General features: G+C 38.6%; 2 protein-coding genes across 2 annotated transcripts in view; one reads left to right on the forward strand and one right to left on the reverse strand.

Moving 5' to 3' along the window:
- Positions 1–20,580, reverse strand: part of LOC137996573 (serine-rich adhesin for platelets-like) — a 28,902-nt gene extending 8,322 nt beyond the window's left edge. The window contains exons 1-8 of the mRNA XM_068842033.1: positions 20,362–20,580; positions 20,108–20,214; positions 5,169–5,343; positions 4,613–4,741; positions 2,211–2,281; positions 1,728–1,971; positions 1,185–1,272; positions 1–948 (exon numbers count right to left, since the gene is read on the reverse strand). The exon at positions 1–948 is cut by the window's left edge and continues 514 nt beyond it. Of these exons, the coding sequence (XP_068698134.1) occupies positions 1–948; positions 1,185–1,272; positions 1,728–1,971; positions 2,211–2,281; positions 4,613–4,741; positions 5,169–5,343; positions 20,108–20,214; positions 20,362–20,446 (1,847 nt within the window). The 5' untranslated portion in view covers positions 20,447–20,580. The remainder of the gene's footprint in view (positions 949–1,184; positions 1,273–1,727; positions 1,972–2,210; positions 2,282–4,612; positions 4,742–5,168; positions 5,344–20,107; positions 20,215–20,361) is intronic.
- An 88-nt stretch (positions 20,581–20,668) lies between these two features.
- LOC137994426 (high-affinity lysophosphatidic acid receptor-like) overlaps positions 20,669–22,500 on the forward strand; it is a 2,387-nt gene continuing 555 nt past the window's right edge. Inside the window, exon 1 of the mRNA XM_068839997.1 lies at positions 20,669–22,500. This exon is cut by the window's right edge and continues 555 nt beyond it. Coding sequence (XP_068696098.1) covers positions 21,216–22,286 — 1,071 coding nt within the window. The 5' untranslated portion in view covers positions 20,669–21,215 and the 3' untranslated portion in view covers positions 22,287–22,500.

The raw sequence follows: 22,500 nt of genomic DNA on the forward strand, positions 1-22,500 counted from the left end.
GCATGGATGTCAGTTGGGCCTCTTGAATATCTACTTGCTGACAGTGTGCTAATCCCACTTTCTTCATAACCCGCTAATGACAGTTCAAGAGGGGTACAACCTGTTGGTTGTGCAAGGGACGATACTGGCATTGTAGGTTTTTCTACAAGAAGCTCAGTTGGATTCCCTGTATCAGAATCCTTGGGCTGATGTCCAAAGTCTGAGAAAAATTGTCCGTCAAGAGGGTCAGCTACTTCAGCAAGCACAGCTGTGCTAGCATCATTCTGTTGATAAGAGTTGATGGCTTCGGTCCTTCCTTGGGGTACAACACTGGTACTATGCGCTGACCCTGAAGGGCTCTCTCTCTCAGCAGGTGAATTTGATGACAAAAGACTATGTGCGGTCACCCCGTCCAGAGTACTCACAAGACCTGCTGCTGAAGCCAGAATAAACCCACTTTGACTTTGTGGCCTAACAGGATAGGTAGGAAGTGACCCTGGGGGGTTTTCTCGGAAGACTAAGGGCACCCTGGTGTCAGACTGACTGCGACCTCTTGGAGACATAATGGGAGATGGTAAGCCAGATGAAAATAATGAGCTACTATGAACAGAGGCTGACGGGCTATGTCTTTGCACTGTTGAGGTTGTGGTTGTGTTATCATTTTCCAATACACCTGCCTCAGTTGTTGTGGAAACTGTGACTGCATCAAGGACTGAACCAACTGGACTTACTCTAGAGGTCGACTGAATGCGTTCTGCAGATGATTCATTAGTAAAATTTGGCAGGTGGTTTGTTGCTCGAATGAAAACAGGACCTCTGCTGTAAGTGGGCTGAAGGGAGCTGGATAAAGGTGCGGTGACATGCTCTTCTCCACAGTGGTCTCCAGTGATTGCAGAGAGGTTCTGGGGCATTGCAGCCTCCACTACCAAGGGACTTACAACATCTCTTCCACTGCCATCACTGGCCAGACTGTAGATATACAGAGGATAGAGATTACGTTAATATCTTGACGCACTGTGTGTAATATACACAAAAACATTCAGTGCTTTCAAATCTGTAAAATTCAGGCACACTGTTTAGACCAGCCAAACAAAAGGGCAAACTTACTAAAACTGCAGCAACTTTGGAAAAACCATAAAAGCTGAGAAACAAACTTATCAAATAAATAAATAAATAAACTATGCAGCTATGCACAGTTTTCAAACCTATGAGGAGGACTGTTCCTGGTGTGTCCACTTGCAAGAATAGAAAATGAGGAACGAAGAATAGCTTCCTCTGTTTCATTATCTGAAACTAAAAAAACATCACTTCGCATGTTCATTTCCAGAAAATAATAAAAGTAGTAAAACGTTCCTTTGTACAGGATTTGAAGTTGCCTGAGGTTCAATACTTGCAAATACATTTACTAGCAAGGAAGTATCAAATCACTCAAAAAAACCTAACCTCATCAAAATGATAATTTTGAATTTATTGGAGACATACTGTAAAAATGCAACTTTTGGAATTTTATCCAAGAACAGCAGACTACTAATTTTTAATTCTCCAGGCATGTAAAAAACTTCAGCATGTTCTTGTTGCCCATAAGGGGTTCTTTGCCTTCAGGCCAACACCTTCTGAGGAGCTTTCTTTAAAGCCTTTTATGTCATCACGCCCATCAACTAATAAAAGTCAGTTTTTTTCTTTATTTAAAACAAGCTACATGTACATCAATGCAACATGCCCAACACAATAAATTCAAAATCTTTTACCACTTTGCTCATTAACTCCTCTCCCATCTGAAAAAGATAGTGAGCCATCACTTTCACCAGACAGGTCAACTGGACGGCCTTCTTCTGCAGGTCTTGGCAAGTGCTCTTCACTTTGACCAGGTAACAAATTCAGCACTGAAGGTTCCTCCTCTTCCTGCCTGGCAAGGTCACTCAAGTCAGTATCTGAAATCACAGGTGACTGCATCCCACTTCCAGGAACCCAGGAAGGTTCTCCATGACTAAGCTGAGAAAAAACATGAACAATGACAAGTAACAAAATACAAGTTACTTGAAAGAACGTTTGACAAGTAAATCATACTTGCACTAGTTCTCCAATCTAAAGTTTCCTTTTGAGTTAGGGTTACCCTTCCAAGCCTAACCCTGACCCTCACCTCAACCAAACCCTACCCCTCATTAAAAGGAAATACACTTGCTTGGTTGTAATAGTTTAATTAAATACTGTAACTTGTGGAACATGCATACCTGATGCTGTAATAGCTCCTTGTAAAGTGGACTCAGAGCACTTTCATTGTCTCCATGTCTTGAATCCATTCCTGAAAAATATCATATCACCAAGTTTAAATAGTGCTCCACTCAGTCAAGTAAGCAAATGCATAGTTACAAGTAAACAGCAGATGTTGTCCCTAAAATCATTTAGATACTAAATGGATTATGAATAACTTTTTCAACAAGTCACACTTTATTGTACAACAGGGCCATGAAAATTTCACAGTTTGCTTTTCTAATTCCAAAACATAATTGCAAACATCTCGGTTACACTAATTTCCCTTTCATAAACAAGCAATGCCATTTTAGACAACAACAACAACTGTTAAGAATCCCACCTGGCCGGAGGCAAACCAGTTGGCTATTTACAAGTGCAGCTGCAAAGTTCAACCAGGTACTAACAGGACCAAATTCAATGAGTGGTCAGAGCGGGTCTTGAACCTGGGATCTCCGGATCTCAAGGCAAGCGCCCTAACCACTAGGCCACACTGTCTAAGGTTTTTCCTCAGGTTTTTTTAAATTCTAAGTGACATATGCTGCTAATCTATTCCTAGATTAAGTACTTTTTCATCACTTGCAAACGACAAACTTAACAGTGAAAATTGAAGTCTCGTCCAAATGGCATCGCTTGTTTACGCAAGGGAAAATTTCCTCGCTTACCTTGTGTCTCAATCTCAACTAGATTGACTTACCTTACAGTTTTAAATAATATTCTCTAACCAATGAAAAATTGAACAGATGAAATATTACTATTGAATAATTGCATTTGAGGAGAACACATTCTAATCATGCCAGCTCCAGGGGATGTCTCTTGGATATAAATCATGATACCGTATGATTTCAGCATTTGGACGCTTTCTTGTTCTGGCACAAATAACCTCGATCTCACGTGATAGTGTTACAAGTCAAGCCCTGTTGGATGGGGTTAATACCTGGATGGGTGACCATCTGGCTGTACATGCTGGCTGCTGATATCCCATAAAACTTATATTGCATTATAACATGTGTTCCATAAATGTTTTTAATAAAATTATTAGTAACAAGATAACAGTCATAATACATGTACTTTATATAGTGTGATACGTTCATTACTGAAGAGAGGGAGTTTCAATCGATTGCCGTAAAACCAAAACCAAAGAGGACAGAGACAATCCAGTAAACCAATCAAAACTCAAAGTAATTACACATAGCCGAAACAAAGCACGGGAAAATGTGCACGTGCTAGCCACGATTGGTTTTTGCTTCACTTCTAGTTGGTTGAAAAAGTTGCGTGAGAACTTTGAACTCATCACTGAGTGAAGTAATGCAAAACCAATGCAATTCACAGATTACTTTCGACACTCAATTGAAACCCATCTAAACACTAGAAAAGGGTACAAAGCGATTATCCCCAAAACATACAACTAGTAATTAAGTAAGAAACGGCTTTCTTTAATGAAATAGTACATAACAGTACAAAACTACTAATAACCTTATAACCCTCAGAAAATACAGTTACAATAAACATACTGTCCCAAAAATCCTAAGAATCTACTGAGTACAAAATAATACAGGACTAAAAAATATAGAAATGCTTAAATATATACACCTTTCATAAAAGAAGAATAGCTAACTAAAAGACTAAATAAATTAACATGTTAGGTAAGGTAAAGGTACACTTATTTAACGTCAGAAGTTTCTTTACTCTCTAGAGAGTATTCTCCCAGGAAGCCGATGGATTCACTTCAGCCTCAAAATAAATAACATAAAGATATTCGATATTAAATAAGGGACAAAAATGAGCTAAAGACTTCTGTTCATCTAATAATAATTTTTCAAATTTTCTTCTAAACAAACTGGCGGAAGCCTGCCATCTTAAATCTAACGATAAGCTATTCCATAGTTGAGCAACTGTTACACAGAACATTTTAACACACACTGTTTTCCTGTTCAAATTAGGACAAATCAAATTCTGGTATTTCTAGCATGCATTTGGCTATTTAACGTTAACTAATTTCAGATGTCCCATTGATCACTGATCCTTGATTACTGCTAGTATTATAAATGAATCATGTATAAACAATAATTATTATTCACATATCATTCAACATCATTATTATTATTATCATTTACTAAAAAACACAAGAAGCAAAAACTTACAATATGGATCAAGACAACAAGGTTAGTAAGATATTTATTACATGTCAAGATCCTTGAATAGGGCCCTGAATGGACCAATAACAGCTTTCATACTATCCAAGTGATACAGTACTGTATAACGTTGTCATAATGAATACAGACTTTAAACTAAAAAAGCCATGTTTGCAATTTCAAATGCACATTAAAATAAAAATAGTGTAAGTGTACTACTGCCCCTAAATACCATCACTGTTCATTACCAAGATGAGGTTGCTGTCTGTCAGAGGTAGAAGTACTTCCTGGCACTGAAGGTACATCATCACATCTGGCTTCATCACTGATTCTTCCTCTATCATAGGACTCGTCAAATGATGTGTATCTATAATGTGCTGTGCAAAAATAGAAGGTTTGTTTAACCCTTACCTTTTTTAAAAAGAAAGGAAGAGAGAAATGCATACGTAGAGGAGCCAATTTACTTTTCTTGCACTGTATAAAAGAAATGCAAAAGGGCCTATCCAAACATGGCCTCGATATTAGAAAGCAACAACTCTAAGTGACACTTTTAGAAGAAGACAGTCTAGATGGATGGGATATATGAATTCTAAGGGCGAACAAAGAGGATGGGTGTTTAGAGTAGAGTAGATCCATGAGAGAACCACTTACAAAAAACTTCGAGAGGAAGTAGAGAGTATTTGTTGGTCACCCTCAAGGAAATAAATCAATTACAGTTTTGCTGCCATTCACTTGTTCAGTCATTGTAAGCATATAACTATGAAAATGACTGATTATGTAGTTTTGAAGTAAGACTTTCCCTACCTTTTCTGACTATAACAAATATGACATCGCTATCTTCACTGACTACAAATGGCTCTGTTGGTACAACATCACCATCAAGAGCCAGCTGGCAGATGTGTTCTCCCACAGGAACATCAACAGTGTCTGACTCATAAAGAGCTTCATCCAACTTCCAATATAATGTTACAGATCCAGCCTGTCAAAAACATTGTCACCATGAATTATGGTTTAAATTATTGTTTACAAAATGAACCAAAATTTCAGATCATCTACCTATCTGCACAAGGTGCATATGCACAAGAAATAAAAAATAATTGAGCAGCTCTAATAAAATCAACTTGAAATTCACAGAAATTCATGGTTGTTGAAACATTCAAAATAAACCCATTGCAAAGCAGCTAAACCTTAACCCTAATCCTACCATTCTAATGCATTAAAAATAAAAATTGGACAACATTTCCATTGTCTGATAAACTACACAATTTAAGAAAGTACATGTACATGTAGAGCACAAATAGGAACCACTTCTACTGAATATAACCTTGCCAGTCCCTTCCAGTCAATACCCACGAAGAATTTCCAGACATATGGGTTGAAATATGGTTAAAAAATATTTTTTAAAGTAAGCATAGTTCTTAATTGCAATCAATATCATTAATAGTGTGGGCAGGGTTTGAGCTAGGATTTGATCACTGTGGGACAGTTTGTCCCCTTGGCTAAAATGGGGGACATTTTCATTTTTAGGGGGACAGTCAATTTTTTTCTGTTCTCTTACGTTCAAGCAAAGAAACAGGCACAACAACAAAAACATATTTTATTATCTGTTACTTGTAATTAAAAAATTAATACAAACAAGAAAGTTAAGAAAATGGTGTCAATGGCTTGCGGTTGACCATTGTTCTCTAAAAACACGACACTGTGATGGTGTTGCTGAGTGTATCCCCCATAGTTTCCTAATTACCGGTAACAGCATCCACGAGTTCTTCATAGTCGTTGTGTCTTAGGAGAGTTGAGGTTCTAAAATTTGTAGACCCTTTTTCCGATGCCAAGGGGTTCGTTTTGTTAGATTTTCTACAAAAATAGCAGAACATCGCCTCCTTTTCATAGCCCAACTACATGTGATCTCACAACTAAGTTTTCTGGAAAGATTGTGGTTTCATTTGAGCCCCATCTGTTTCTTTCTCATTAATACACTGTTGTTCTTCTGTATTTTTTTTTCTCCGATCAACCTGGCTTCGGTTTGAGGCGAAAGAGCTATCTATTGTACGAATACGTTAAATTCCCAGATGCGTGCATCATGCTTGGTTGAACATCAGAAGAGTGACTGAAAAGTGACTTTAAAATGAACTTAAAGCGCATGACAAAATTCCTCCCATGGTCTGTGTTTCAGCTTGTAATTTTTGTACTAAACTGTATCTCTTCTTGTGTGCTTCCTTCTGGAACCTGGACCGAAGTCAAATGATAATGCAAGGGGGGAGGGGCCGAGGAGAAGGAGTGAGAAACCGCCTGCAATCAAGCCCTCAAACATTTTTGGACCTCAGTTTGCCCACGAACGGAGAAAATATCGTTCCTGATTGGCTGACTAAGTGTCAGAAATAAATCCGCCTGTCAGTCAAAATTTACTGCTCCCTTTCATAAACGTTTAAAGGCAAAAACAGAGTGGAAAGAGCCAGCTTGCATTTTCTGTTCTTAAATAAGACCAGAAAAAGTTACAAGAGCACTAATAAATGGAGGTGATATTTTGGTGGTCCTTCCCAAGGGATTTTGCAAAAGCTTTATCTTTCAGTTTTTTCTAACTGGGGAAATGTGTTCTGCATTAGTAGTCACACCTTTGAGAAGTATCATCCGTGGTCATACTAAATTAAAGAAGTTGAAGGATGAGGGCTCACAGCAACCTCTTGTTGGCGTCTGCCAGATGTATCCATTCGGAAGCACCAGCCAGATTTCTCAATGTCCTGGAATGACATTCTAATAACTCCCTCAAAAAATTGTCGGCTATATATATCATTGTCGACAAATCGTACACACTAGAAACACGGACAGGGAAACTTTAACGGTAAGTTGAAATCTCAATTAGATTTTGTAATTTTTTTCCCAAGAAAACTAACTGCATCACTCCCAATATTTTCACAAGGCGCACTATGAGTGGTTGGGTGCTGACATCAGCTAATCTTGCCATGACTCCCCTCTGAAGATCATCATCACTAATAATTGTAATGGCATAGGAGGATCAGAGCACAATAGAGAATTCCACTGTTTCATGGACATCCATCAGCCAGATATCATTTAGGGGTGTGAATCTAATTCATTCCCTTCTAATTATACTGTTTAGGGGAAGACAGAAACTCTCAAAAAAACAAGCACAAGGCAAATGAAAAGAAAGAAGTAAAGACTGGAAAGACTCTTCAAGAATGCTAAGAGTTTCAAGAAATATCGCAACTTGGTTAAGAGCCCAGACGGGGATGCTCCTCGTCTCGCTTAGGGGTGCAAATTTTGGATTTTGGTCTCGCTTAGGGTGTTCCGGGCAAAGCGCCAATATTTTAAGCCGCCAAGGTCTCGCTTAGGGTTCTGCGAAGAAACACAGAATTACGCGAAGAGAAACAGAAGTCAAATTTTCTTTTTAACGTGCTTTGTTTAGGGTCAAAATTTGCTTAAGCCACGCCCAGATTGGTCTCCTTTAGGGGTCACAAAAAGCTTGAGCCACGCCGAGAAGGCTCTGTCTTAGGTCCCCTCTTGTTGCTGATTTTCATCAATGACATTGTTCTTAACCAGCGAATTCTAGAATTGAGTTACCGGTATATGCTGATGATGCATTGCTTTAGTGTCAAGTGGGCATGATACCAGCTTATTTCAACAAGATCTCGACTCCTTATGATTATCATCTTGTGCCAGTATAATTTTATAGCAAACGAATTTCAACCTAGCAAAATGTAACATGTCAATAACCAGGCCACCCCTTAAGTCCCAGTCATATACAGATTATGCAACAGCTTGCCAACCAATTCCTTACCATAAATATCTTGGTGTTTTCATCCAGTACAATCTAGAATAGGGTTACCATGACCATGTTAATTTCGTAAAACATAGGACCATGAGGATAATGGGCCTGCTACATAGAAATTTCTTGCAAAGCAGCCAGTACGTATGTGTTGGCTGCATGGAATTCCCTTGAAAAACAGCACCTAAACACTCTGGAATCCATTCATTGCCAAGCTTTAAGGTTTCCTTGTTCTGTTTACTCAAGTTTCTCTGGGGTCACTTCCATGTAGCAGTTGCTCTATTGTGACACCCTTGTTATGGAGTAGTCTCTGTTACAGTTGCGTTACTATTTTTGCGGACATCTTTGGGTTTTTTGTTTGCGGTTAAAGGGCAGTTTCAGTTTTTTTGCACGCCCTTTTATTAGTTGTTGTCAGCACGTGAAATTGTGTGCGAATTGTTTTTGGTTTTGTTCTTTTCAATTCATTGGCGTAGTTAATTATGTGAGTGATCCTTTTTATAGAGTTAACTCTAACATCTTTATGTTAGTTTCATCGCACTCTCTTAAATTAGTTGTACACCATTCCTTCCGATCGATTTGATATTGATTTGGTTAGGTTTGTCGCCTTAATTGTATGCATATCGTTTGTCGGTTTAAAGCTCTAGTTATATCCATTCTCACTTTGCGTGTTTTCTTTCCCGTTTATGTAGCAGGTTTCAAACTTGAGTTTCTAAAGCATTGATTACAGGGTTTACGCTTAGTATGTATTAATGCATTATTTTCAGTTTACTAGCCAATACCAATAAATATATGGAAATTTTCGTTCTTGGTTCTGGTGCAGTAAAATATCACCAATTGTTGCCGCTGGCTATTTAAAGGTAAAGGTAAAGGTAAAGGTACATGTTATTTAACATCAGAAGTTCCTTTCATCTCTGGAGAGCACTCTCCCAGGAAGCCGACGGTGCGCTCATTTTACCCCCCACTTTCCATCAGTGCTCCGTTTTAAGGGTATTTAATTAATAAAAGCTACTTAGGCTACACTGAAAGGAAAGAAGTCGAAACAAGGATGTGAGACCCTGTGCCACCATTGCTCCTCAAGAATGAATGTGGACATAATTTAGACATTTCTTTTCATGAACCTGTAATGAAGGTCACTCAAGGTGAAATAGAAAATGGAGGCACCTTAGAGAACTTTGGTTAGGTTTGTCGCCTTAATTGTATGCATATCGTTTGTCGGTTTAAAGCTCTAGTTATATCCATTCTCACTTTGCGTGTTTTCTTTCCCGTTTATGTAGCAGGTTTCAAACTTGAGTTTCTAAAGCATTGATTACAGGGTTTACGCTTAGTATGTATTAATGCATTATTTTCAGTTTACTAGCCAATACCAATAAATATATGGAAATTTTCGTTCTTGGTTCTGGTGCAGTAAAATATCACCAATTGTTGCCGCTGGCTATTTAAAGGTAAAGGTAAAGGTAAAGGTACATGTTATTTAACATCAGAAGTTCCTTTCATCTCTGGAGAGCACTCTCCCAGGAAGCCGACGGTGCGCTCATTTTACCCCCCACTTTCCATCAGTGCTCCGTTTTAAGGGTATTTAATTAATAAAAGCTACTTAGGCTACACTGAAAGGAAAGAAGTCGAAACAAGGATGTGAGACCCTGTGCCACCATTGCTCCTCAAGAATGAATGTGGACATAATTTAGACATTTCTTTTCATGAACCTGTAATGAAGGTCACTCAAGGTGAAATAGAAAATGGAGGCACCTTAGAGAACTTTGGCCTGCCGGAAACTTGGGAGCAAAAAGTAACAGAAATGGGAAAATCATATTTAACAAAATCCTACAAGGAGAAGCTAAACCAACAAATCTCAAAAATAAGGGCGTTGATTAGGCCAGATGTCGACCCAGAATTGTTGGAAGCTGAAAGAGGTTCACTTCAAGTTGATTTAATCAAAGAAGAATTCCTCGCAAGGTGTGAAGGGGCCATGAAGTCCATAAAGTATATGGATGAGCTAAATTCTGCTAAGACATTGCAAGAAGTTGGTGCTTAACTACCTTCCTATAATTCTTGGTGTGAAGTGGTGTGAACGTCGAGCATGTGATGTTCACAAGAAGAAGGAAAGCACTGTGTTGTTCCTCGACTTAGTCAACTTTGTTAAAGAAGAAGCCAAGCTTGCGACGGATCCCACTTTTTTGCTCGAATCTCTAACGACAGGGGAGGTAGAAAGAAATCGAGTCAAGAGCGTGAAGCAAAGGACATCCAGTGCCCGTAGTTTTGTTTCCAGTTTCTTAGCAAGGAGATCTAGCCCAGTAAGCCACAGAGAAAGCCCCACCAAAGGTGGTCAGAAGAGTGAGTTTTCCTCAAGAATTGCCCAATATGTGGAGAAACCCATTAGCTGTTAAACTGTGGCAAGAATTACCCACTGAACTAAAACATACAATGTATACATAACACTTTAATTTCTGTAAAAAAAGTAAAACAATATATCTTAATCCAGAAAATTAATTCTTACAGTCAATACTTTGTGTGAAATATTCTTTTCGTATTGTCTATTGTGTTTCTCCTCTATGTGTATGTGTTGTGTTCTATGTTTTTTGCTTCTGACGTCTACATATTAAACTGAATCAATAAAAGAGTAGTATCTAATCCCGAAACTGAATGGTTTATTTAGAAACTACAATCGGCAACAAAACTAGTTGAGACAGTTGAAAACATAGCACACTGGCAATGACACATTCATTGTTTGCAGAGAAAACTTGTCCAAAAAGTATGTTTCCGAGATACCCCTCCCTCCCCCACTCTAATCAATGTTGTACCGCTGTTTACAAGGCTCGTAGAAAACAGAAAAAGAAAACACAACATTGTCCCAGGGGTGCAGGGGAGGGGGCCATTTTTCGCACCGAGCTTGAAATTGACTCAAAAGGATAAGAGTGTCTCAACAATTTTGACGCCGATTGTAGGCATTTCCTTACTTGTAATGTATTTTTAGTTCTTTTTATTATCACTTGCATGTAATTGTCTATTAGCCTAAAATTACTTCATGAGCCTAAATAATTTACGAGTACAACGTGAAATGCGAATAAAGCTTGTTGTTGTTTTTGTTGCCCTGACAAGTGCCCGGAGTTAAAAGAAAAGAGTATTGCAGACAGCATGGAGATCATAAGGTGAATAGCCTTTGTTTCAGATGCCTCAGAAAGGGTCATCAGTCATTTCCTGTGGTGGGAGGATGGGAACACTGCTGAGGATCTGGTGGAATACAGAATGACAGTACACTTGTTTGGAGCGACATTCTTACCTGCTTGTGTGAACTTTGCCCTGAAACACACCACTAAAGACCATCAGTCAGAGTTAGGAGCTGATGCTGCTAACTTCCTGGGACAAAAATTTTACGTTGACCATGGACTCAAGTCCTGTCCTACCATGGAAGAAGCCAATTGTTTGTCTTAGAGGGGGTTTTAAGTATTTTTGAACAAGAAAGAAGTTATGAAGAATATTCCAGAATCTGACAAAGCAGAAGGAATCTAGAATATCGGCCTTGACCTCAACAAATTGCCCATAGAAAGAGCTCTTTGTGTCTTCTGCTGTGTATGCAATCAAATTCTTTCCAGTTCTGTCTGGAGTTGAAGGAGTTGAAGGTAAATAAAGTAAAGTAAAGTAAGGTAAAGTGACCATACTTAATGTCAATATTAAACTTGAGACAGTAATTCAACTGACAAACCTGAGGTCAATGGTGCGCTCATTTTTATTACTCCTCCCTCTCAATTAGAGCTCCATTTTAAGGGTATTTAAACCAACTTGAGCTACACTGAAACAAAAGAAGTCGAAACAAGGATGTGAGATCCAGGAATCAAACTCAGGACCTCTCGCACCAAGGTTGCGCACTAACTGACTGTGCCATCCTTACTGCTCTTATTGCACTGTTGTTGCTGGAAGGGAAAAGCATCCTCCAAGATTTACGTTGCTTGGGGTTGACTGGGATGAATTCTGATTCCTGATCAAGGCAAGGTTGGAAAAGTGGAGACTGGAACTGCATGTCCTGCAGAGTTTTTCAGTGCCAAGATGTTTTTGTCCCGAAGATTTTGGTAAAGTCATGAAGAAGGAGTTACATCACTTCTCTGATGCGAGCACAAAGGGCTATGGTCAGTGCAGTTACTTGAGGCTTACCAATGATTCAAACAACATTCACTGTTCCTACGTCATGGGCAAGTCAAGAGTGACGCTGCAAAAGCCTGTAGCAATTCCAAGATTAGAGCTGCAAGCTGCTGTCACATCAGTGAAAGTAAGCCAGCAGTTACATCATGAGCTTGATCCTAGTGGTACCCAGGAGGTGTTTTGGAGTGATAGTAAAGTAGTACTGGAATACATTGCCAATGAAAGTAGAAGGTTCCACATCTTCATAGCTAACTGTGTGAAGGTTATTCAAGATGCAACGTCAATCGAGGAGTGAAGGTACGTAGATACCAAGTTGAACCCAGCAGATCACGCCTCACATGGATGAGTACCAGTCGATTTCCTCAACTCCTCCTGGACGCACAGACCTGAGTTCCTATGGAAGGATGAATCCCAGTGGTCGTCAAGCAACCAAAGAGACGTTGAAGAGACCAAGAGATTGCTTGAAAACTATTTCAATGAGAAAAAGCACTCAAATTATCTGCAAGCACATAGAACCACAATGGGAACAAAAATGGCAATATCTTTTGCTACCATTTTCGTGGTGGAAGTTGAGACAGATATCATCAACCAAAGTCCATCAAAGCTATAAAATTGGCCGACAAAAGCGTCTATGGCTGGGCTACCGTTAGTGAATATCTAAGCGACGAGCTTGCCTCAGACTCGGATGACGAGAAAAGGATGTATCGAGCTGAAAAGAGGGCCGAGACAAAGTCTAAAGAAAAACAACGACAAAAGAGAGCAAAGCTCCACTTTCTTTTCTCAATCGCGGCTCATCATCCCCACAAATCGGTGGGCGTGAACCAGGCGAGAGGACACCAAAAGGCAAAGAATCGTTTGGGACCTTGTTTCAAGATAAGTATTACATTTGTCTTTCTTTAACCGTTATTTAGTTTGGGCATTAATTTTGTGCTTTTTCGCTCTCCCCTTTTTCTAGGACGTTCTTTGTGACTTTTGCATGGTATGTTGTCATTTACCGACCCATAACCAATAACTCAAGATCTTGCCTTGTCATGTTATTCTTCTTGGTTATGGGTACAATAATTCTGTAGATAAGGGCAGAATATAAAAATATCTGCAATACACAGTTTAGCAGATATTTGTTTTCTGCACATTTCGTTAAGAATTTGTTTGAGCATTCCAGCACAATTCATGTCCCCAATGAATTGATAGTAATGGTATTTGCATACAAGCTATTTGATATAAATAGGGTGTTCATCAAATATTCAAAAGATGATCTTCTCAAAGAGTCCAAGTCATTGAACTTACAAAGAGCATTATGAACAGTCCTGTCAGGGGACGAGTAGTAGTCTCGGCCGGACCCAGATTTCCTACATTTCCTCTATGAGGTTTTACAGTTAGGTTTTTTCTGGCCTCCCTGGCTCTTCTTGATAATTGGAAATTCTGTCATTTTTGCTCAGTATTGTGTAAAGTATTTAATCGTAAGCAATAAACATGGTATGTTGTCGTTTACCGACCCATACCCAATAACTCAAGATCTTGCCTTGTCATGTTATTCCTCTTGGTTATCGGTACAATACTTTTGTAGATAAGGGCAGAATGACTCTATCTGAAGTCAATTTTTGTGAAAGTGTCAACTCTACAAAATATACAAAAAATTTGCTGTTTGTTGCAGAATGTCACCCATCAGTGCCTAACCTCAAACATATTCTGACCAATGGCATACAAACCCACCCCTTACTAAGAGAAATCTTTAAAAACACTCCCTAATTTCATATAGAAAAGGGAGGTCTTTGAAAAATGAACTCGTTAGAACAAAGCTCTCAGGTCTTTGAATTTCCTATCTTGACCAATAGGAGTTGCAATTTGCCTGTCTAAACCTTGAAACATTTTTTGTAAGCTTCTCTTAAATTTTATGCTATTTACAGAGTTTTATTGATAATAAAAATAAAGGAAGTTTAATATGAATATGACATTTTGCTGGTTTCTGCATCAAAATAACACATTTCTGAATAGATCTGCAGCTCATTATTTTGAAGTTTTCTATACACTTGACAGGAAAAGTCTACTTGAAAAAGTGAACCCCAGAAAATGCTGATGTCTGCATTTTTTAGCAAGAGCCATTAATTACAATAATTTTGATTACAAGACTTTCTGGCCATGCCTCTATATTCAAAATTGTTAACTTCATGAAGGCTAACAAACATGCAATTTGATTCTTTTATCATAAAATGCACAATTCCTTCTCTTAACAGCCTGACTATTTGTTTTTAACTTTAATTAATTGCAGCAATTCATGATCAATCCAGGGATGCTCACTTCCACAAGACATAAATCCCAGTCAATAAAACTGAGGGTACATTTATGGCCTAACCAGTCAGCTTTCTAAAAATTATGTACTGCACAGTATTCCCCAATAATTTAATAATTTATTGGTAAGGCACTCCTTTGGAAGGCAGGGATACTCTGAGTGTTTACAGCAGATATTAGGAGACTGTACCAGAACCAGGACCGAATTTTCCATATATTTATTGGTAAACTTAAACACTGTAATCAACGCTTTAGAAACTTATGTTCAAAACTCACTACATAAACGGGAAAGAAAACACATAAAACAAGAATAGACTACTTGGATATAACTACCGCTTAATTAAACTGTCAAACGATATGAAAACAACCAAAGAGACAAATCAATACCAAATCGGTCAGAAGGAATGGTATACAACTAACTAAAGAGAGTGCCATGAAACTACATGTACTGTACAGTCATGTAACATTAGGATAAACCAGAGAAAAGGATCACTCACATATCAATTCCACTACGCTGATGACTTGAAAAGAAGAAAACCAAAAACAACTTGCACACAATTCTATGTGCCGACAACGACTAGTAAAAGCGCGTCCCAAAAACTGAAACACAACAGCCCCTTTAACCGCAAAAAAAACCCCAAAGAAATCAAAATAATGGTGTCAGGGAAAAATAGTAACGCAACTGTAACATGGCTCCCATGAAACATAGCAGCATTCCACTCAAACTCGCACAAAGCTCATGGGTTAACTAATAAATAAATGCAAATGCTCACTGGACCTAAATCAATTTCACATCAATCACATGTTCAATCATTATAATGTTCATATCAACGTTAATCTGCAACATAGATCCTTCGGTGGGGATCTACCCCTGGTCATCAATGTTCTTCTCGTTCTTCCCTGGACATCTGCAGCACTAACTTGTGAATTGACGCTCAAAGAACCATTCCTTACTCACTCTCCTACCCTTGCTTTCATGAGCAGTGTCTACCAAGGCAAGCTGAACTGTACGCACTTGTCCATCGATGCTAGGATTGACGGATGAGACTCGTGCTAACTGCCATCTGTTGTGCAGTAGGTGTCATCTCTGATGACCACAATGTCCCCAACGCAGGAGGTTCTATGGGGCTCAAGCCACTTCTGGCGCTGCTGCAGACTGAATAAAAACTCTTTTCTCCACAGACTGTCTCCACCTTAAAACATCATCAAGTCTGTGGACATTTAGGCAAGACAGCAACTATTTCACATGCATTCCCGTAGTTCAGATAAGATTCCCCCAGCATCCGCGGCTCTAAAGCAACATATCCTCTGAGCATTGTATGAAGGTAGCCATGTTTGGCTAGCACTTCCAGAGCTTCCAAGTCTTGCTGAATGGGGATGGGAGAGGAATGGTCAATGGAAACCTTTGTGGTCAACACTTCCACAAGCCCAGCAAAGCTGCTATGAGTTAATTTATTGTTCCTGATTGTTCCTGCAAGGAAGCCTGCAGATGGTTGTGCAAGTGCTCAAAAGCAAACCTTTAGTGCACAGCCCTATGCTCTTGTGGTCAAAGCCATGTTTCTAGCCTCTTGTGTGGAATGTATCATTCTCAAAGTACAGTACATAAGGTGTTTAGCTAACCAAGAAAATTATGATGCAGAAGAGGGTTTAATTTAAGATGACATCTTTAGTTGAAAGTTATAGATTACTTGTGAAAAGAAGTATTACTTTTTTTATAATATTATCAATGTGCTCTTTCTACCATAATTTAATATGCTTATTGTTACAATTCAAATCCCTGGTGATACATGTATTATGCTTGAATTCTTTTTTGATATTTTCTGGAAGTCGTGAAACTCCATTCAACAAAATTTTTTCATGCAACCGTGTTCTACATTGTTTTAAAAATGTTTCAAGAAAACTGCTGACGTCAACAATTTTTCTCAAAACCAGCTTATTCTGGTTATAGGATATTTCAGCCATGCATTTGTATCCAAAAATGTGAACTGTCCCTTGGTTGACATTGGTGAGACGTTTCACACTTTTATCAAAAAATGTACAATTCCCCTGAAATTGTGGTCAAACTGCAGTGATAAAAATTGGAAATTCCGAAGACCATAATGAGCTTAAACAAATTACATGTAGACCGGAGGTTAAAGCAATTATCAAGAGGAAATTATTAAGAATCTCTTCTTAACAACATTGAACGCTTTTGGTCCTGCAGTTGTACGTTAAATCCATAACAAAACAAAAACTGTGCACCCACAATCTTGGACAGATTAAATGACAAATTGAGACCACCCCTCCCTCAAAATCAATGATGGGAAAGTGGCGCGTTTTGGCCTTCATGCAGCTTCATCCTTGATTTAAGGGGAAGGGGGCTTGTCACGTTCTTGGTTCAATTATCTACATTCATTTGATAAATTCTCTCTATGGTATTCATTACCGCACTAACTGCACAAGACTTTTTCTTACCTTACCTTTCTTGCATTCAAAGTATGGGCAATGAACTTTCACAAACCAAAGTGCAAGAGTCTTAAGATAATTATCTAGAAAGAACACCATCTAGATGGAACCTTAGTGACAAAAGTTAGTGAAACCAACGACCACCTTCAGTGGTCTTGACACACAAAGCAGATCCCTCTGAAAGCAAACCGCACTCTTGGCCTTATTTTCTGAATCATCAGAGACATCAGTGATCCTGACACCAAGAAACTTTTATTCTGTTTCATTGTTCAACCTAAATTAAAATATGCCAGTGAACTACTGTATGGTCACCTTACACCTGTAAGGCCAAATGTTTGCAAGAAAATGTCCAGCACAGAGCTATGTAAACAAAGTTTATCTTGAATTATCTAAAAGACATGCCTTACCAGCATCAGCTACATGTCAAACTTAAACTATTGCAACTAGAGCTGTTCTAAAGGCGGTCAAAAATGGATGGACCACCAAGGTATACTCCTTGTGTTTTACTAAAAGAATACATAAATCACAAAGTGTACCATCAGTAATCTCACCACAGCTGAAAACTTGGCATTTTCAAGATCATAAGAATGGCTGATGTGACAAACACAACAGTTACTAAGTACTTACTATATGACCAGGATGAACTCAGACCAGTAGGAACTTGCATAAAATTTTTGCGGCCGTTTACATGAAACCAGGATGAAATGCTTGGTGCCTGGTTTCTGGACGAAATGATATCTTTTGTGTAATAAATATATCACTGACCCAAAAGCATAAAAACTTGAAAATTCTGGACCCGGTCAGAGATTAATTGTCATCTACATGAGAAAGGTACAAGAGTTTCTCATCTTGGTCCAGCAACAAAGACAAAGTCAGACCGGTCTGAGTTCATTGTCAGGCCAGTCTGAGTTTGCCCAGGTATCATGTGCATGTCAATACCCCCTTAGTCTAGTCAGTTGGACCTCTGCGGGAAATCACATAGCAGCGTTGCATTTGCCAACTGTGTTTTTCTGGCAGGAAATCATTAGTGACGAGCAACAAGATACAGAGCAGGAAAGAACATGAGAGGAGAAGAGGTGACAAAATCTGAGAAATTTAAGCAAAGAAAGCCTCGAGAGAAGCCAAGGAAGGAGAAGAAAAGAAAAATTGATTTCAATGAAGAACATCGTAAGGCTAAGAGAAATAGAATGAGAGACAAAACACTTAATTACAACGGTTAGCTTTCAGGTAATGTTTTCCTTCTGAATGCATGCCTCGTTGCCTCACACAGTCTGTAAAACTCGCTAAATAAACAAAGATGGCCTGAAAACGTTTGCAATTCTGTGTTGACAGAGACTCTGGCATATTTAAACAATCACATTTATAGGCTTTTTTAAGGGAGGTAGTGTAGCCCAGTGGTTAGAGTGCTTGCCTTGAGATCCGGAGATCCCGGGTTCAAGACCTGCTCTGACCACTCATTGAATTTGTTCCTGGTAGTCCCTGGTTCAACTTCCCAGCTGCACTTGTAAATAGCCAACTGGTTTGCCTCCGGCCAGTTGGGATTATTAACAGTTGTTGTTCTGTTCTGTTGTTTCGTTGTGTTTCATTGGCCCTGAAAAGCCCCTAAGGGGAGCGGTCAATTAAGTATGTATTGTATTGTATTACATTTTATATATTTTGATGTACATATAAATTATATATATATATATTATTTGCCAGCTGGGAGGTCTGTATAGTGAAAAACTGTGACCGAGGGCAGCTTCTTCAAAACCGACATCACAGTTTTTCACTGTATGGACTGACTCTCAGCTGGTGAATAATTTTTTTTTTCAGGACTCTCTCTCTTTCTTCCTCTCTGAAATCAGTTTTTTTAATTGTCGACTCGTACCGTGCTTGATAGCGAATGCAGTAAGCAACTTACAAACTGAACATTTCGTAGAGAAATGTTTTCATTTAAATTTTATTTCCACGCCTCTTGTCTAATAAAAATCTGTTTTTAAACACTTACTTCCTACACTGTATCTGTATGAAAACGGATTCGGTGTCAAAAAATGGAAATTTAAGGTCATTACATAAGCTCACGCAACAAGGGCTAGGATTCCACCTGGGTTGGTGAACAAGAAAGAAAAATTCTGCTTGCTCCCAGAGCCAATCAGATTGCAGGATTTGCAGAATTCTGCCCACTTGTGGATCGAGAAAGAATAAAAATATATACAGTGTACCAGTCAAAGTAAATTGTGCTTTAGGTACTGCTAATATTAATTTGTTTATTCCTGTTAAGTTCCATCATCTCTCATTTTTTTAATATACTGTATAGTCTCTTGACGGCAAGAATGATTAAATTATTTTATATGTATGAATAAAATGAATGATTGTATTTAGTATTATTGGTGTGTGTTTTGAGTAGGAAGCAAGCCTTTCAAATTATGTGAATAAACTTTTGTTAATAAAAAACTGAAGTTAAGCATGTAACTGTTACAGGGAAAAGTCAAGAAAATATCTTTGCGAAATTTGGCGCGGAAACAACGAAAAACTACAGATAATGCATAAAGTACTGGTAAATAAAAGTCTTCAGAAGAGGGTAATTTACTTCTAACCATAGCAACAATTTCATTCACCTCGATCCAGATCGCGATGTTAAACTTTAACTGCTTCATAAGAAGAAAGAGGGAAATTGCAAGCTTACTAATTTCATGTACTCTTATGTTGTAAAAGAAATAAACAAAGGCATCATAAATGGAAGAAGTTTACGACTCGGAACATATTAAAATCACTCAAGCGAAATATAAAAGCTGAATCGTTCAGGCTCCGTCAGTCTTTTTCCGAATTATGTATCACGACGTGGATGAACATTTTTTGCTTCTAAAGTCATTAGTATCCCGATCATCTTTCGGGGAGAACACATTACTTGATCAGGCATAGTTTAATCCAAATGACTACAAGTCGAAAATTGAATGTGAACTTTCAGGTCGACTTCCGCATAATTTTAAAATCAGATTGGTAGTGTTGCGTAAAAGAAAGTTACAGATCGATTCAAACTATATTATACTAATTCACTCGAGTAAGTTGTTTCATATGAAAGAGCCCTAGACATGATAACTATAAATAAACTCACCAAGGAAGTTATAAGGTGAATTTCTCTATCCAAGCATGGTCTTGATTTCACCCAACGAAAACGGACCACAACGCTGCTACAAGCTTCAGTTCTTGATGTCCTTGGCTCTGTATATCAACAAACGAAAAAATTACATCTGGAGGTTGTTTTTAAGTCTTCTGGTGCACCAGCAGACACCTTTAGTCGTGGTATCACCAGTGAAACCATTCAACTCTGACAAACTCTTGTTGACACAAACACGCACTTGTAAATACCTGCAGACGCCGATGTGCAGCTCAAACAATGGAGCTGCAAATCATCTTGACTACTAAATTGTTCTTTGCAAAACGGGCAATTCATCTCATAAACCGTAATTTTAGGTGGTTTTTGTGATCTGCTGTTGCGACCAATTAGGCCATATGTTTTAACACTTCGACAAAACAGTAAAGCGTCTCAGACAGTTCCTCGCTTTGACAAGAAGTTAAATCATTTGCATAAATTTGCGTAAAACACACAAGATTATACATTACATATGGCAAAACATATTGCATGATGTTAACGCTGAAATCGTGGGCTCAAGATCTAGTAACCAAAGGAAGCAGAGAGAGGGCCGGCAAGAGGTACTCTACGAAAACCGAGAGTAACTTATTATCAGGATCTTGACTAACCGATAAGTCAAACAGTATTCTATCCAGGCTTCATATGACTATTGTAAATCGCGTTGAAATGGAAGGAGAGCTGTTTCCGCGACATTTTGCATTAGGGGCGTTAATAGCATAATTCCGGCCACTGAACATCTGCCGTTCAATATTTAAACAGAGGTCGTAAAATCAAGCTTGTAGCCATGGTTTTGCTTTTAAAAGTACAAGAATCATGCGGCTGGGTTTAGAGGATTAGCTGCCGCTGACAGAAGCTTTACAAGCAGTCGAAAAGACAGATACGTGAAGATGTGCGTACGAAGTATGACAAAAAAATTCAATTTTGAAATAAGCGGTGTCATTTGTGGATCATATTGGAGATTTGGAGGTTTTTAAAAATTACCTTTTGGAATAGACGTTCTTGATGCGATTGTCGAAAGCAGGTTACACTTTCATCAGAGTAGAAAAGCTACTGTTTACTGGATGGTGTTATGGTGAACGGAACAGCATCTTACGGAGGAAATACGACCACTCCTTCGCCATTTTCGACTGTACAAGTTGCGATTTTGGGTTTCATGTACGTTTTGATGTTTGTAGTCAGTGTTATAGGGAATACGGTTGTCTGTTATATCGTTTATCAGAAGCCTGCTATGCGTTCGGCCATCAACATTTTACTAGCAACGTTAGCAATGGCAGACTTTTTGACGACTGCCTTGTGTATTCCATTCGCCGTGATCTCCATGATTGCTCAGAATTGGATTTTTGGTGACGTATTTTGTAAAGTAAACGCCATTTTGTTTAACCTTTTGGTTACAGAAGGAACATTCGTGCTGCTCACAATATCAGTGGACAGATTTATGATAATCGTTCAGCGAAAAGACACCCTTACCCCGCGTAAGGCCAAGATTTACATCGTAATTTCGTGGGTCTTGTCTTTTGCGGTCGTAATGCCGCCGATATTTGGTTGGGGCAAGTACAGCTTTGAATCGGGTCAAATTCAGTGCTCTTTGGAATGGCCCAGCCAAAATAAGCTTGATCTATCTTACGGCATCTTTTTTTTCGTTTTAACATTCTGCGTCCCGCTTCTTTCTATGGGATACTGTTTCGTGTCAATTTTGAGGACAGTGAGACGAAATTCGACACGAATTCAAAATCACCCTCCCGTCCCCGGTGGTGTGATGACTAAAATGCACAGACCTGGTAAAATGAATATCGACTACAGTTTCAAGACAAGGGCCTTCACCACCATTTTAATCCTGTTTGTATTATTTTTGATTTGTGGGCTTCCCTACACTGTGATACGCTTTCATTTACTTTTTAGTGGGTATGCAGATTCATTGTCTTATGTTGCTGACGTTGTGGTCATATTTGTTGCCTACTTGAATTCTGCTCTTAAGCCCATTATATATTATATTCGCATAAACAAATTTCGTGAAGCTTGTGTGGACATCATGCCATCCTGGTGCCATGTACCACACTGTTTACCAGGCAGGACAATACGTCGCATCAGGCCACATGTGGTATATGAAGTCGATAAAAAGTTTGTCACTTCATCCCTCTAATCAACATTTGGAAGTGTTTGTCACAGGGATGTCAAAAGGATTTCAAGTAAAAGAACAAACTGGAAGGTTACTGGGTCCTGTGTATTAATATTTATCTGGAAAATTGTATTTGGTGGAAGTTTAAAAAAAGTGAACGTAGGTGGTAATGTTTCCTGTTGCCAATTTATGAAGGCAGTCTCAAATTAGAAAAGAGATTTAAGAAAGTAATATCTTC

This window comes from Montipora foliosa, chromosome 3, assembly GCF_036669935.1.
Source record: "Montipora foliosa isolate CH-2021 chromosome 3, ASM3666993v2, whole genome shotgun sequence".
Lineage (NCBI taxonomy): Eukaryota > Metazoa > Cnidaria > Anthozoa > Scleractinia > Acroporidae > Montipora > Montipora foliosa.